General features: G+C 40.0%; 1 protein-coding gene across 2 annotated transcripts in view; it reads right to left on the bottom strand.

The window, feature by feature from the left end:
* psidin (phagocyte signaling impaired) overlaps positions 1-13254 on the bottom strand; it is a 477751-nt gene that overhangs the window by 198901 nt on the left and 265596 nt on the right. For both annotated transcript variants that reach the window (XM_071663426.1, XM_071663425.1), the window contains 2 exons: positions 7570-7739; positions 4155-4318 (listed from right to left, as the gene is read on the bottom strand). In XM_071663426.1, coding sequence (XP_071519527.1) covers positions 4155-4318; positions 7570-7739 — 334 coding nt within the window. The remainder of the gene's footprint in view (positions 1-4154; positions 4319-7569; positions 7740-13254) is intronic.

Here is a 13254-nt window from a genome sequence, read left to right as displayed (position 1 = left end):
GTGGAAAGATGGAGTGAAAAAAGATTTTGAGTGATCGGGGCCTGAACATGCAGGAGGGTGAAAGGTGTGCAAGGAATAGAGTGAATTGGAACGTAGTGGTATACCGGGGTGGACGTGTTGTCAATGGATTGAACCAGGGTGTGAGAAGCGTTTGGGGTAAACCATGGAAAGTTCTGTGGGGCCTGGATGAGGAAAGGGAGCTGTGGTTTCGGTGCATTATACATGACAGCTAGAGACTGAGTGTGAACGAATGTGGCCTTTGTTGTCTTTTCCTAGCGCTACCTTGCGCACATACAGGGGGAAGGGGTTCTTATTTCATGTGTGGCGGGGTGGCGATGAGAATGAATAAATGCAGATGGTATGAATTAAATACATGTGTATATATGTATATGTCTGTGTGTGTATGTATATGTATATGTTGAGATGTACAGGTATGTATATTTGCGTGTGTGGACGTGTATGTATATACATGTGTATGTTGGTGGGTATGGCCACTGTTTCGTCTGTTTCCTTGCGTTACCTTTTTCACTCCATCCTAACACCTCAAATTTGGTCTATCACTTTTCCTCGTTCCCACCAACTTTGACACATATATCCTCTTTGGCAATCTTTATTCACTCATTCTCTCCATGTGACCAAACCATTTCAAAACACCCTCTTCTGCTCTCTCAACCATACTGTTTTTATTACCACGCATCTCTCTTACCCTTTCATTACTTACTCAATCAAACCACCTCACACCATATAATGTCCTCAAACATTTCGTTTCCATCACATCCACCCTCCTCTACACAACCCTATCAATCACCCTTGCCTGAAAACCATATACCATTGTTGGAACCACTATTCCTTCTAACATACTCATTTTTGCTCTCCGAGATAAGGTTCTCACCTTCCACAAATTCTTCAACGCTCCCCGAACCTTTGCCCCCTCCCCTACCCTTATGACTCACTTCCACTTCCATGGTTCTATCCACTGGTAAATCCACTCCTAGATATCTAAAATACTTCAGTTTTTCTCCATTCAAACTTACCTTCCAATTTACTTGTCCCTCAACCCTACTGAACCTAATAACCTTGCTCTTATTCACATTTACTCTCAGCTTTCTTCTTTCACACACATTACCAAACTCAGTCACCATCTTCAGCAGTTTCTCACCCGAATCAGCCATCAGCACTCTATCATCAGTGAACAACAACTGACTCACTTTCCAAGCCCTCTCATGCACAACAGACTGCATACTTGCCCCTCTCTCCAAAACTCTTGCATTCACCTCCCTAACAACCCAATCCATAAATAAATTAAACAGCCATGGAGACATCACACCCCTGCCGCAAATCGACATTCACTGGGAACCAATTACTTTCCTCTCTTCCTACTTGTACACATGCCTTACATCTACGATAAAAACTTTTCACTGCTTCTAGCAACTTACCTCCCACACCATATATTCTTAATAACTTCCATGGAACATCTCTATCAACTCTATCATACGCCCTCTCCAGATCCATAAATGCTCCATACAAATCCATTTGCTTTTCTAAGTATTTCTCACATACATTCTTCAAAGCAAACACCTGATCCACACATCCTCTACCACTTCTGAAACCACACTGCTCCTCCCCAATCTGTTGCTCTATACCAGCCTTCACCCTTTCGTTTAATACCCTTCCACATAATTTCCCATAATGCTCAACAAACTTATACCTCTGTAATCTGATCACTCACCTTTATCCCTTTCACCTTTGTACAATGGCACTATATATGCATTCCGCCAATCCTCAGGCACTTCACCATGGTCATCAAGTACAGTAGGGTTGAGAGACAAGTCAATTGGGAGGTACATTTGAATGGAGAAAAACTGGAGGAAGTGAAGTGTTTTAGATATCTGGGAGTGGATTTGGCAGCAGATGTAACCATGGAAGTGGAAGTGAGTCACAGGGTGGGGGAGGGGGCAAAGGTTCTGGGAGCGTTGAAGATTGTGGGGAAGGCGAGAACATCATCTCGGAAAGAAAAAATGGGTTTGTTTGAAGGAATTGTGGTTCCAACAATGTTGTATGATTGCGAGGCGTGGGCTGTAGACAGGGTTGTTCGGAGGAGGGTGCATGTGTTGGAAATTAAATGTTTGAAAACAATATGTGGTGTGAGGTGGTTTGATCAAGTAAGTAATGAAACGGTAGGAGAGATGTGTGGTAATAAAAAGAGTGTGGTTGAGAGAGCAGAAGAGGGTGTGTTGAGAGAATGAGTGAGGAAAAATGGACCATGAGGATATATGTATCAGAGGTGGAGGGAAGGAGGAGAAGTGGGAGACCAAACTGGAGGTGGAAAGATGAAGTGAAAAAGATTTTGAGTGATCGGGGCCTGAACATGCAGGAGGGTGAAAGGCGTGCAAAGAATAAAGTGAACTGGAATGATGTGGTATACCAGGGTTGACGTGCTGTCAATGGCTTGAACCAGGGCATGTGAAGCATCTGGGGTAAACCTTGGAAAGTTTTGTGGGGCCTGGATGTGGAAAAGGAGCTGTGGTTTCAGTGCATTATACATGACATATAGAGAATGAGTGTGAACAAATGTGGCCTTTGTTGTCTTTTCCTAGCGCTACCTAGTGTGCATGCGGGGGGAGGGGAGTGTCATTTTGTGTGTGGTGGGAAAGCAACGGGAATGAAAATAGGCAGCAAGTATGAATTATGTACATGTGTAGATATTTATAAGTCTGTGCATGTATATATATGTATACGTTGAAATGTATAGGTATGTATATGTGCGTATGTGGACGTGTATGTATATAAATGTGTATGTGGGTGGGTTGGTCCATTCTTTTATCTGTTTCCTTGTGCTACCTTGCTAACACGGGAGACAGCGACAAAGTATAATATAAATAAGAAAAGAAAGGAGACTGAGTGTGAACGAATGTGGCCTTTTTTGTCTTTTCCTAGCGCTACCTCGCACGCTCACTGTGTGTGTGTGTGTGTGTGTGTGTGTGTGTGTGTGTGTGTGTGTGTGCTATTTCATGTGTGACATGGTGGCAATGGAAATGGATGAAGGCAGCATGTATGCATATGTACATGTGTATATATGTATATGTCTGTGTATGTACATTTATGTATACGTTGAAATGTATAGGTATGTATATATGCGTGTGTGGGCATTTATGTATATATATGTGTATGGGGGTGGGTTGGGCCATTCTTTCGTCTGTTTCCTTATGCTACCTCCCTAACGTGGGAGACGGCGATTAAGTATAATAAATAAATAAATAAAATAGAAAGGAAAGTTTATTGATCTTCATAATAGCTGGCTGTGAAGCAATAGTCTGGGTATTTCATATACTAATAAATGATGGACTCAGTGAGTCAGTAGGATGCGGGTGCAGTAATGTTATCCTAGACATGATTGCTGACTGGCCAAAAGCAAACCACTTCAGATGATAACTTTGATGTGAGCATCACTGAAGTGTTTACTAAGGGTGAGTTTAGGCTGCTCTATTCTCACCAAATATAAGACTGAACAAGCCCAAGTTGGCATGTTGTCTGGATATGTCACTCAATGCATGTAGGACCAGTGGCAAATGAGAGAGAATATATGAAACTATCTACATCTTAAAAAGCTTATCTAAAAAATTCAGTTTCACACACCCTCTAGCTTAGAACCTTCATCTCAAGAATGCAATACTGTATACTGCACTTTGAGGGACGTAGTATTTCGACATGCTCAGAAGAAAATACCTTCACACCTCTTGATCAAGAGCTTCAAAGAATATTATCATTTTCAAGATGTAAATGCCCCTATAACCTTGGTGAAGAGCTCAACATTAATTCTAAGCACACCTCTAACCAAAAATTTTCTGAATTAACCATATATTTCAACCACATTTATGATGTACATGACAAAGTGGCTAACATGACCTCAGTGCTTAAACATTTTCTACTCACACAACAATACCATTCTCCTGTGAGGCACATGAAAAACTTAGCATTCACTTTAACTTTGCAAATCAGTTAAAAATATTTGCCCAAATTTCTTAAAATTCACTTTAACTTTGCAAGTCAGTTAAAAATATTTGCCCAAATTTCTTAAAATAGTCATCTTTGCAGTTCACAATCATGCAATCATTATGTAGAAGCAAAACTTGAAAAATAAAATCTTTACTGACCTGATGTCCGTATCAGCCATGTGTGAAGAGAGATGTAATGTTTGATTATACAACTTTACAAGAGAGTCAGAGAATTCTGTATGTTGTAAAGGGTTTAGATTTTCTTGCTCTCCTAAGGCTCTTCTAAGCTGCAACCAACAAAGATTGCGATAAATGGCTTCAACCTATAAAAAATAAGAATAAAAGTGTTACATTAGCAGCTTAATACATTCGATAAAGTTTTCAAAAAACAACTCGGAGTGTACCACAAATAAACTGCAATATGATCTTCAACATTTTGAACAACAAAAATCAGACATAGTCACTACATTAGACTTTAATTGCAAAAGAGGAACACTGTCAGTGAAAAAAAAAAAGAATGGTGAGAGTAAGGGAGCTTGGAAAAGAGACTTGTGTAAAGAAATACCAGGAAAGACTGCATGCAGAATGGCAAAAGGTGAGAGTAAATGAAGGAAGGGGAATGAGTGAGCAAAGGGAGGTATTTTGGGAAACGGTGATTGAATTTGCATGAAATGTAAGTGGTATGCGATGGGTAGGAGAAGGGCAGAATAAAAAGGGTGTTTAGTGATAGGAGGAAGAAACAAAGTTGCTTCTAAAAGAAAAAAGAAAAAAAAGAGAGGATTTTGGTTGGTACTTACAGGGAAAGAGTGCAAATGAGAGTTAGAATGAGTGAGCTTTGGAAGGGGGTAAATAATATAAAAAAAAAAACAATAAAACAGTTAGAAATGCTGGTGAAGGGGCAAAAGGGGAAATGCTAAGAAGTGGTGATAAAGTGAGAAGGAGACTGAGTATTCTGAAGGACTGTTGAATGTGTTTAATGATGGAGTGGCAGATGTAGGGTGTTTTGGTTAGGGTGGTAAGAGAAATGAGAGAGTCAAGGAGAGTGGTTTGGAAGAGGTGATGAAAACCTTGAGCAAGATAAAAATGTGGTAAGGTGGCACGAGTGGATGATATTGAACTTGAATATATTTAGAAAGGGGTTGACTGTGTTGTTAATTGGTTGGTAAGGATTTTCCATGTATGCATGGATTATGGTTAGGTGCCTCAGGACTGGTCGAATACATGTATAGTGACATTGTATAAAGGCAAGGGAGATAAAGGAGAATGTTTGTTGAATATACCTGGTAAGTTGTATGAGGAGGTGAAAGCAAGGAGAGCATCAGATTGGGGAGGAATAGTGTGGTTTCGGAAATGGTATAGGATGTGTGGATCAGCTGTATGCATTTAAGAAAACAGATGGATTTGCATGTGGCATTTATGGATCTAGAGACAGCATAAGGTTGATAAAGATGCCTTGTGAAAGGATATAAAGAATATACAGAGCAACAGAGTGGGAGGAAAGTTGCTAGAAGCAGTGAGAAGTTTTTAGTACCTTCCACAAGGCATCTCTAGTAATCCTATAAAATGCATTTTCCAGATAAATAAATGCCACATACAAATCCATCGTTTTTCTAAATGTTTCTCATGCATTTTCCTTGAAGCAAACACCTAATTCACACATCCTCTACCACTTTTGAAACTACATTGCCCCTCCCCAATCTGATGCTCTGTACATGCTTTCACATTCTCAATCAATACCCTCCCATACAACTTAACAGGAGCACTTAATGCCTGAAGTCTGAATACTCACCTTTATGAACTTTGTCCTTATACAACGACACTATATATATGCATTCTGCCAATCCTCAAGCACTTCACCATGATCCATACATACCATGAAAATCCTTATCAACCAATCAACAACAGAGTAACCTCCTTTCTTAATAGATTCAATTGCAATACCATCCACTCTAGCTGCCCTACCTTATTTCATCTTATCTGAGGCTTTCAGCATCTTTCTTTTCACCAAAACACTGTCCATGACTCTCTCACTTGGCATACCATCCTGACCCAAAAATTGCACACCTGCTACCCTATCATTATTCAACAGTACTTCAGAATATGCTTTTCATCATTTTTTCATAAGTCTTAAGCATATGCAATGTCAGGCTAACTCGTCTATACCATTTTTGGTAGTAATCTGAATCTCCCTTTGTGTACTGGAGTTATGAATACAATTTTTTGTATATCTGCTGTACAAGATTGGTTTTTCCTCTGTCTCAGTAACATCATAAGGGGCTTTGCATGCTTTTTAAAGAAATACGGCTGGAATTCCATCAGATGCTCCTGACAAGTTGTCTCTAAATTCATGTATCACTTTAATCACGTCCTTTTCAGTTAAATCTATAGAAGTAAGGGCTATATCTATTTCTGATGGCCATGGCAAAAGAGTCACCACTTATCCCGGCCCTTAGGGGCATCATCATCAAATGATTCAACATCTATATATTAGTAGATTAACATCTGGCAGATTATATTCTGGGCTTTTTTCTTCAATAATCTCTTGATGTGAATATTCCAGTCTGTCTTATCATTCTTTGCTTTCTCTATGTATACATTTGAATTCATATTCCATGCTCTGAATTTCTTTCTTCATTTACTCTCTTTTCTCTTTTATAGAACTCTTTTCTCATTATCATTTCCTATTTCATTTTCTAGTTCATCTTTTTTGCTTATGCCTGTTGTATGCCTCAGTTTTTCTTCTACTCTTATCTTCTGTTTGTCAACTGTTTTCTTTCTTTGAAGTACTTTTCTCTGTACATTATTACATTTCACTTTATATGGTATTAGTCTAGAGATTATTTGTTCTATAATCTGACAGATAATGTTTGTGCTTGCTTTTACAGTGCAATGGCAGTTTCTGTGTTACAGGAGGCACAAATACCACCTTAGGATTAAAAATTATGTTAAAGATTAAAGATCTGGTATTGCAGAGAAGCAGCCTTAACAGTTAATCAGGGCAGGAAGTGGACAGATGGTGTTCTACACAAGGATGGTTAGCATTAAGAGAATGAACAGTGCAGATATGAAAATGAAAAAAGCCAGGTCTGGGAATGGTGTATGTAGAAGTAGGGTAGGCCTTAATCACTTGTAACTCACTGAGGCCCAGGGAACCAACCAGCCCTCACTGACTGAAGATGCCATTCCAATTCAGCATCAAAGAATCCAATTGATGGTGTACTGCCATAATTCATAAATCCACATACATCATAAAGGAAAAGCTAGAATGGAGAGTAAAGTGTTGTGTAAATCATGTGTTAACTAGTTTGTAACATACTTGTGGGTTTAGAGGCAAAAGACAAGAATTTATAATGAGCTTCTAAGCACATTTCATATACCTTTGAAAAAAGATGATTGAAATGTTTCACCAAACTGCACTCTCTATATTTCTAGCCCTAATACTGGTTCTCTGAGAGAGAAAAATAAGTATATAAGATGACTGTGTCATCAAGGAAAGCTTTTACTAAAGACCACTTTACATCAAAACAACAACATTAAGGATGAATAGAGTAAACATATTTGTCGTAACACTTACATTAAGGGGAATACTTTCTTCATTAAGATGTATAATATCCTTGATCTGATTTAGGAAGAGAGAGATTCGGTCCTTTGGCACAAGTGGAAGGAAGTTCACAATGTCACCATAGCAACACATCTTATCCCCATAACCCTCAATATACAGGTGAAGGATCTCTACAAGATCACCTGGAAAAGTCAAAGATTTTCTTTTTATAAACCTATCTATCTACGCATCTTTATCCATTCATATCACTTGCATTTAAAGCAGGTCATAGCATGCAGAAACTTTCAAAAACATTCTAGTTACTTATTTACTCCACACTTCCAACTATAAAAGTTTTAAGTATCACATCCATACAATTCAAAGTTCCATCAAGCAACAATCTTCATACAATTTTCTGGACACTTAAGCATGTAACCTGACTATTTTGCATGTCTAACAGAAGCCAACAGCTTGTCCTATATGAAAAGTGAGGTGTTAGTAAGGCTTACAAACCCAGCTTAGTGATGGGGTGAGGTCTTGACAACATATACAGGAATTTGTTTGAAAAACGCCTGAGGGTCAATATTGTACCCAATCTGTTCACAGAGCTACACATCAGTAGAACTGTGAAAGAGCCTAACTACCTGCCGGCAAATATAAGAACTGCATTTAAGTATATGGATAAGGACATGTTCTGTATATTGTTCATAACAAACACCAGACCAAAATTGGATTATTCCTTACAATTCTGGTCTCCACATCTAAAGAAGCATCAAGATCTGACTGAGAAGGTACAGAAAAAAGCAACTACAAAGGTACAATATTTAGGAGGACTGAACTATAATGAAAGGATGAAAGTTACAAAGCTGTCTACCAAGATGGCAAAGAGAGATAAGAGGGGACCAGTTAACGATCTTCAAGTTTCTAAATCAGCTAGATGATACTCACATGGAACAGTTTTTCATGAGATGCAGTACCAGAGTAACCAGAGGCCATGACAAAAAGCTACGTAAAACATTAGTTAAAAAGTACATTAAGAAGCACTGCTTTAGTGTTAGGGTGGCAGACAGTTGAAGTAAACTAACCTATGAGACATGCCTTCACCATCTCAAGCAATGGCCTCCTATACAAATTACCAAGAATACTGAACAGACTTATACCTTTGTAGTTCGAACAATCACCTTTATCCCCTTTGCCTTCATAAAATGGCACTATACTAGACTTGCATTTCTTTAATCCTCAGGCACCCCAGCATGATCCATACATACATATAAAATCTTTACCAAGCCATCAACAGCACAACCACCCCCTTTCTTAATAAATTCAACAGCAACACCATCCAATCCAGCTGACTTGCCACATTTCATCTTACACAAGGCTTTCACCACCTCCCGTTTCCTCTTTATCAGACCACTGTCCATGACTCTCTCACTTCATATAGCACCCTGACCAAAAAGACTCTACATCTGCCACTTTATTATCCACCACATTCAAAGACTGTTAAATGTGTTTGATGATACAGTGATAGATATAGGGTGTTTGGTTAGGCTGGTATGTGAAGTAAGAGTCATGGACAGTGGTTTGATGTAGAGAAGAGGTGTCAAAAGCCTTGCGGAAGATGGAAAGTGGGAAGGCAGTTGGAGTGGATGGTACTGCAGTTGAATTCATTAAAAAAGAGGGTGGTTGTGATGTTGATTGGTTGGTAAGGATTTTCAGTACATGTATGGATCATAGAGAGCTGCCTGAGGACTGGCAAAATGCTTGTATAGTGCCACTGTATAAAGGTGTTTAAACTACAAAGGTATAAGTTTGTTGAGTATACATGGTAAATGTATGGGAGAGTATTGATTGAGATGGTGAAGAAATGTACAGAGCATCAGGGAGGGGGGAGGGGAGGAGCAGTGTGGTTTCACAAATGGAAGACGATGGGTAGATTAGGTGTTGCTTTAAATAACATGTGCGATATACTTAAAAAGACGAAGAATTTATATGTGGCACTTATGGATTTGGAAAAGGCATACGATATGGTTGAAAGAGATGCTTTGTGGAAAGTGTTAAGAACATACGGTATGGGAGAAAAGCTTCTAGAAGCAGATAAGTTTTAATCAAGGGTGCAAGGCATGTGTATGAGTAGGAAGACAGGAGAAAGAATGGTTCCATGTGAAAGTTGGTCTGCAGCAGAAGTGTGTGATGTCAACATGGTTGTTCAATTTGTTTATGGATAAGGTGATAAGGAAGGTAAATGCCAGAATCTTGTAGAGAGGGGTGAGTATGCCATCTGTGAGGGATGAGAGGGCTTGGGAAGTGAGTCAGATGTTGATTGCTGATGATACAGCACTGGTGGGAGATTTGAGTGATAAACTACTGAAGTTGGTGACTGAATTTGGAAGTGTGTGTGAAAGGAGAAACTTGAGAGTGAATATGAATAAAAGCAAGGTTATTAGGTTCAGCAGGGTTGAGGGACAGGTTAGCTCATGTGTGACTATGAATGGTGAAAATTTGGAGGAAGAAAAGTGGTTTAGATATCTGGAGGTGGACAGGGGAATGAATGGAATCATGGACGTGATAGTGGGTCATTAAGTGGGGGAGGGGGTGAAGGTTCTGGGAACACAATGAATGTGTGGAAGAAACATTATCTGGGAGGACAAAAATGGGTATGTTTGCAGGAATAGTAGTTCCAACAATATCATATGGATGCAAGGCAAGGGCTATTGATAAGGCTGTGCAGAGGAGGGCAGAAGTGTTGGAAATTGAGTGTCTGAGAACAATATGTGGTGTGAAGTGGTTAGATCCTGCAGGGAATGAACGGGCAAGAGAGATATGTGGCAATAAAAATGTTTGAGGACAATATGTGGTGTGAAGCGGTTTTATCTCGTTGAGAATGAATGGGCAAGAGAGATATTTGGCAATAAAAAGAGTGTGGCTGAGATAGCAGAAAAGGGTGTACTGAAATAGTTTGGATATTTGGAGAGAATGTGCGAGGAAAGGTCAAAAAAAGAGGATGTATGTGTCATATGTGAAGGGGACAAGGAGAAGGGGGAGACATAATTAGAGATGGAAGGATGGAATGAAAAAGATTTTTAGCAAATGAGGCCTGAACATGCAAAAGGGTGAAAGGCAGGCATAGGAGAGAGTGAACTGGAAGGAAGTGGTATATTGGGGTCAATATGCTGTCTATGGACTGAACCAAGACATGGGAAGCATCTGGGGTAAACCATGGAAAGTTCTGTGGTGACTGGTTGTGGATAGGGAGCTGTGGTTTTGGTACATTATATAAAAAAATATATATATATATATATATATATATTTTTTTTTTTTTTTTTTTTTTTTTTTTTTTATACTTTGTCGCTGTCTCCCGCGTTTGCGAGGTAGCGCAAGGAAACAGACGAAAGAAATGGCCCAACCCACCCCCATACACATGTATATACATACGTCCACACACGCAAATATACATACCTACACAGCTTTCCATGGTTTACCCCAGAAGCTTCACATGCCCTGATTCAATCCACTGACAGCACGTCAACCCCGGTATACCACATCGCTCCAATTCACTCTATTCCTTGCCCTCCTTTCACCCTCCTGCATGTTCAGGCCCCGATCACACAAAATCTTTTTCACTCCATCTTTCCACCTCTAATTTGGTCTCCCTCTTCTCCTCGTTCCCTCCACCTCCGACACATATATCCTCTTGGTCAATCTTTCCTCACTCATTCTCTCCATGTGCTCAAACCATTTCAAAACACCCTCTTCTGCTCTCTCAACCACGCTCTTTCTATTTCCACACATCTCTCTTACCCTTACGTTACTTACTCGATCAAACCACCTCACACCACACATTGTTCTCAAACATCTCATTTCCAGCACATTCATCCTCCTGCGCACAACTCTATCCATAGCCCACGCCTCGCAACCATACAACATTGTTGGAACCACTATTCCTTCAAACATACCCATTTTTACTTTCCGAGATAATGTTCTCGACTTCCACACATTCTTCAAGGCTCCCAGAATTTTCGCCCCCTCCCCCCACCCTATGATCCACTTCCGCTTCCATGGTTCCATCCGCTGCCAGATCCACTCCCAGATATCTAAAACACTTCACTTCCTCCAGTTTTTCTCCATTCAAACTCACCTCCCAATTGACTTGACCCTCAACCCTACTGTACCTAATAACCTTGCTCTTATTCACATTTACTCTTAACTTTCTTCTTTCACACACTTTACCAAACTCAGTCACCAGCTTCTGCAGTTTCTCACATGAATCAGCCACCAGCGCTGTATCATCAGCGAACAACAACTGACTCACTTCCCAAGCTCTCTCATCCCCAACAGACTTCATACTTGCCCCTCTTTCCAAAACTCTTGCATTCACCTCCCTAACAACCCCAGCCATAAACAAATTAAACAACCATGGAGACATCACACACCCCTGCCACAAACCTACATTCACTGAGAACCAATCACTTTCCTCTCTTCCTACACGTACACATGCCTTATATCCTCGATAAAAACTTTTCACTGCTTCTAACAACTTGCCTCCCACACCATATATTCTTAATACCTTCCACAGAGCATCACTATCAACTCTATCATATGCCTTCTCCAGATCCATAAATGCTACATACAAATCCATTTGCTTTTCTAAGTATTTCTCACATACATTCTTCAAAGCAAACACCTGATCCACACATCCTCTACCACTTCTGAAACCACACTGCTCTTCCCCAATCTGATGCTCTGTACATGCCTTCACCCTCTCAATCAATACCCTCCCATATAATGTACCAGGAATACTCAACAAACTTATACCTCTGTAATTTGAGCACTCACTCTTATCCCCTTTGCCTTTGTACAATGGCACTATGCACGCATTCCGCCAATCCTCAGGCACCTCACCATGAGTCATACATACATTAAATAACCTTACCAACCAGTCAACAATACAGTCACCCCCTTTTTTAATAAATTCCACTGCAATACCATCCAAACCTGCTGCCTTGCCGGCTTTCATCTTCCGCAAAGCTTTTACTACCTCTTCTCTGTTTACCAAATCATTTTCCCTAACCCTCTCACTTTGCACACCACCTCGACCAAAACAACCTATATCTGTCAATCTATCATCAAATACATTCAACAAACCTTCAAAATACTCACTCCATCTCCTTCTCACATCACCACTACTTGTTATCACCTCCCAATTAGCCCCCTTCACTAAAGTTCCCATTTGCTCCCTTGTCTTATGCACTTTATTTACCTCCTTCCAGAACATCTTTTTATTCTCATTAAAATTTAATGATACTCTCTCACCCCAACTCTCATTTGCCCTCTTTTTCATCTCTTGCACCTTTCTCTTGACCTCCTGCCTCTTTCTTTTATACTTCTCCCACTCATTTGCATTTTTTCCCTGCAAAGATCATCCAAATGTCTCTCTCTTCTCTTTCACTAATAATCTTACTTCTTCATCCCACCACTCACTACCCTTTCTAATCAACCCACCTCCCACGCTTCCCATGCCACAAGCATCTTTTGCGCAATCCATCACTGATTAACTAAATACATCCCATTCCTCCCCAACTCCCCTTACCTCCTTTGTTCTCACCTTTTTCCATTCTTTACTCAGTCTCTCCTGGTAGTTCCTCACACAAGTCTCCTTCCCAAGCTCACTTACTCTCACCACCCTCTTCACCCCAACATTCTCTCTTCTTTTCTGAAAAC

The sequence above is a fragment of the Panulirus ornatus genome, chromosome 7, assembly GCF_036320965.1.
Source record: "Panulirus ornatus isolate Po-2019 chromosome 7, ASM3632096v1, whole genome shotgun sequence".
Classification (NCBI taxonomy): domain Eukaryota; kingdom Metazoa; phylum Arthropoda; class Malacostraca; order Decapoda; family Palinuridae; genus Panulirus; species Panulirus ornatus.
This window is presented reverse-complemented; position numbering and strand designations above follow the sequence as displayed.